Source organism: Hippocampus guttulatus, chromosome 4 (genome assembly GCF_054856545.1).
Source record: "Hippocampus guttulatus isolate MCC_2025c chromosome 4, RoL_Hgut_1.0, whole genome shotgun sequence".
In the NCBI taxonomy this organism is placed as follows: domain Eukaryota; kingdom Metazoa; phylum Chordata; class Actinopteri; order Syngnathiformes; family Syngnathidae; genus Hippocampus; species Hippocampus guttulatus.
In genome coordinates, this window is record NC_141264.1 from 24,354,985 (window position 1) to 24,359,090 (window position 4,106).

General features: G+C 47.2%; 1 protein-coding gene across 1 annotated transcript; it reads right to left on the reverse strand.

Annotated features, from left to right (window-relative positions):
• Positions 1 to 794: 794 nt before the first annotated feature.
• Positions 795 to 3,881, reverse strand: yars2 (tyrosyl-tRNA synthetase 2, mitochondrial). Its single transcript, XM_086108188.1, has 5 exons — positions 3,095 to 3,881; positions 2,814 to 2,981; positions 2,588 to 2,743; positions 1,790 to 1,960; positions 795 to 1,062 (listed from the first exon to the last, which is right to left on the reverse strand). Exons 1-5 carry the CDS (start codon positions 3,859 to 3,861, stop codon positions 903 to 905), a joined length of 1,422 nt encoding a protein of 473 aa, XP_085964314.1. The 5' UTR covers positions 3,862 to 3,881; the 3' UTR covers positions 795 to 902.
• Between the last annotated feature and the right edge of the window lie 225 nt (positions 3,882 to 4,106).

The window sequence follows — 4,106 nt, forward strand, 5'->3', positions numbered from 1 at the left end:
GTCTGCATTTTTGTAAGACGTTATGGCATTAAGTACACTTGAGGAACGTAAGATCTCAAATTGAAAATAATTATTCAATTTGTATGTACATAAATTAAATGAAAAATCTAACTAAATGAATGTTGGAAGACATTCAATGCAAATGTATTGCGCTTGAAAGTTAAATAAAACTGAACTTCACTTAAAAAATGTAGTTTTGGATTAAAAACCTCATGCACACTTTGAACATTCAATTCAGTACCACGAATTGTACACATCCCACATTTTTACAATCACTTTCTGTGACATTGTAATATAAGATAACCTTTATTTGTCCCACGCTGGGGACATTTGCAGTCTACAGCAGCAAAATAGGGGGGAATAAAGTGTTTCATTGCACAAAATAAAGAGATGGATTTGGGATTTTCTTGAGCTAGGTTCGGGAAGTGCTATCCATTTTTGTCAAAGAGCAACAGATTAAAAAAAATCAAAAATCAAAGGCCTGAAGAGTCCAAATTAATACGATCCTTATTTGAGGCATTATATCATTTGTGATTTTCCTAAGACAGCCACTTATTTTGGTCACATACTGTACCTATCAAGGTATTTAAGAAAAACAGTTTAAGAGTAATGAAAGGTGTTAGCGCCCCCCCCCCCCCCCCCGCCCCAAATGAGACCATCTCATTTAGAATGAATGAGCTCATCAACCTGTTCCAGTGTGCCGCCACCATTTCGTTAAGGGTAATGTCTCCCCCTGCTGTTCATTTCTCAGCGCTTCTAGCGGCAGTTAAAAAGTGAGCAGGCGAGAGGCAACATTTAAATAAAATCCATTTAATTACCATAGTGATATAAATGACCTCTGTACAATATTTATATGCAAAAAACAAAAACAAACCAAAAAAAAAGCCACGTTCACACACCTTTCAAAGACCGAGCCATTTGATAATATAGAAGTTTCTTTTGCCCACTCGGACCAGCGTGAGTCCGTTGGCCAGGATGTGGAGCTTGGGGATCAGCACCTGCTCCGGGTTATCAGTCCGTTTGTGATTGAGCCACACGGCCCCCTCCGAAACCATCCGATACCTGCACACACAAGAGTCCGTCAAATATAAAGCATTCAAGTCAGCGCTGGCAAACAATCCCCGCGCCGCCGTCGTCTCAATTACGACGGCACGATGGCGTGACAGTCAAGAGGCGGCTGACGTTTCAAGGGTTGAAATGAGTGCTTTTGTGAACGGAGTGTGGCGAAGACCTGCCTGACGCCACGCTCAGGCGCTGACGATGTTCTAAGTGTATATAATTAGCGCCGTCTCCAATGTGTAATGACTGTTTTGGTGGTTGCAGCCAGCGTGGTGATGGCTTTGATTATCCGTCTGGGTCACGAAAAAAACCCCCGTAAGCTTCAAAACCATGGCCGACCCTCGGAAATGCAACCAATACAAGCGGTATGCGATTGGGCAAAGTGTTTTTCTTTCTCACATTAAATCTACACATCAAGATTGCCACAAGAGAGAAAAGATGACGGTAATTATTGGAGAAAAAAAAATGAATACGCAGCAACACTTTACTAAGCATTCAATTCATCTTTCTAACCAGTTAAAAAAAAATTTTAATATGCCAGGCATGGGGGGGTTGAGAGTATACGGAAAGAAACCTTTTTATTTAAACTTTAGAAACATTTCTTTGATTTTATTATTATTGTTTAATTTTTTTTTAGTTATTCAATTTGACCCGCAACAGAGCAGGAGGCTGAACATTTACCTGAAATACGATCAATTCAAGCTCAACGTGTGTGTGTGTGTGTGTGTACCCTTTGGGACCCTCCGGGACGGCATTGACGCTGCGGCAGGCGTCAATGATGGTGGTCCCCGGCTCCAGCAGCTGTTCATGGAAGGGAGCCTCCCGGAAGAGCTCCTGCAGCTCCAGGTCGCTCATGTCCTCCAGCGCCCGCACGCTGCTGTGGTACAGAGTGTCGGTGCATCTGCAGGAAACAACAGTTTTACAACTTCAATAAGCATCGACTCGGCCAAAATTTTGCTCCCTTTCGCCAACAGTGGCAAACGCTCGTCGCTCAGTGAGAAAGGGGGCGTTCGGAAGAAAAAAATAAATAAATCAATCTGTGCAGGTCTCTATTTATGGTGTGAGACTTTTTTTTTTTTTTGTGCTTCTGCGTAAAAGCAGAAAGCCTGGGCAGCCACTTACGTCATCTGGCTTTATTTGACACTCATAATGCCAAACAAAAAACTATTGGAGGGTCCCAAGAACTAAGCGGAGGCTCAGAGGGGATCGAGCCTTTTCCGTTGCCGGTCCGTCACTTTGGAATGACCTCCCACTGAACATTCGGCAAGCTGCCCATCTTTAAATTCATTTTTATTCTTTGGCTTTTGACTCAGCATGAGACTTGATTTTTAGTTTGATTGTTTTTATGCTTTCCACTCTCTTTGTTATGAATTTGTTTTTGTTTGTTGTATGATTTTTTTCTCTCCATGTACAGCGCTTTGTAAGCAGCAGTTTTAAAGTGCTCTATAAATGCAGTTGAGGTAAAGGGAGTTGGCATGCTTCGAATTTTCTTGCTCTAAATACAGCGCAGTAGAAAAAGGCTTCTGACCTCTTGGCACTCTCGAGGCCCTCCTTCCCGTGTACCAGCTTCGTCACCTCGGCCGCCAGTCGTTTATGTGCCAGCCGTTTACCAGGATCTGCACGCTGCTGCGCCATCAGGCTCTCCACCTCGCTCAGCGGCAGAAAGGTGAACAGCTTCAGGTACCTTCCAGGCAATAAACACGAGTCCAATACAAACACTCTACTCGGCAGACGTTGGATTTTGCGGCGCCCACCCTTCCACGCTGGCGTCGGGCTGCCGGAGGAAAAACTGATAGAGCTCGAAGGGGGACGTCCTGTCGCGGTTGAGCCACACGGCGTTGCCCGCCGTCTTGCCCAGCTTGTCGCCCGTCGTGCTGGTGACCAGCGGGAGGGTGAGGCCGTACACCTCCTCCCCGCTCACTCTGTTGGGAAGCACAAGCAAAAGGCGCTACACAAACTTATCCTCGTGGCTGAGATAAGTCTGAAAGGACACTTAAGTGTTTCGGGATCGTAGTTTGTATATGGGGCTATTTACTTGTTAATGAAGTCGTGGCCGGACATGAGGTTGCCCAGCTGGTCGGTGCCCCCCAGTTGGATCTTGCAGCCGTATATTTGGTTCAGGTGGTAGAAGTCGTAGGCCTGGAATGCCTGGTAAGTGAACTCGGTCAGGCTCATCCCCTCCGAGCTACGCAGCCTGGACTGGACGCTGTGGCGGCTCAGCATGGTGCCCATGCGGAAGTGTCTTCCGGACTCCGCCAGGAACCCCACCACGTTCCAGTCTTTGTACCAGCTCAAGTTGTTCAGTACCGTCACGGTTCCCGGCGTCTTGGAGCCGTCGTGGAAGTGCAGCTCGTGGTTCGTGAAAATCCTGTGGATGCTCTCGCGGATGCCGCGCGTGTTCTCCTTCACGGCTTCCGCGGACAGCCGCTCCCGCTCGCCCGTTTTTCCGCTCGGGTCGCCGATTTGCGCCGTGGCCCCGCCGAGCACGGCGATCACATGGTGACCGGCGCTTCGGAAGTGCAGCAGGCCGATGAGGGCGAGCAGGTTGCCGACGTGTAGGCTGTCCGCAGTGGGGTCAAAGCCGCAGTAGACGGTCTGAGCGCAGGACTGCAGCAGGCGAGGGAGTCTGTCATGCGCCGCGTCATCCGGGAAAGAGTCCTTCACAATTCCGCGTTTATTAAGACCGTGTAGTAGCCCATTACATACAGAAACCGAACGGTGAAATTTGCATTGTAGTGCAAAGCTTGCAGGTTGTGGAACGCAAGACCGGTGTCGTAAAACTCGGGCCACGGACGCCGCCATGTTGACCACATGAGACCGGAAATGGGAGGATTCTAAGTGGTGGCTATTTAGAAGAGCGAGCGCTCTCTAGTGCAGCGGAAGCGCAACTGCACAGACGCTTAAATGCTGGAAGGCGCCACAATTTTATTTCTTCGTGATTTTATTAGTAAATAAAAGTGCAAATTGGACTTTCTTTCAGCAAAAATTTTTACTATAAACGTGATGCAATGTAATGTATTTTCAGATGGAATCAAAGTGCACAAAAA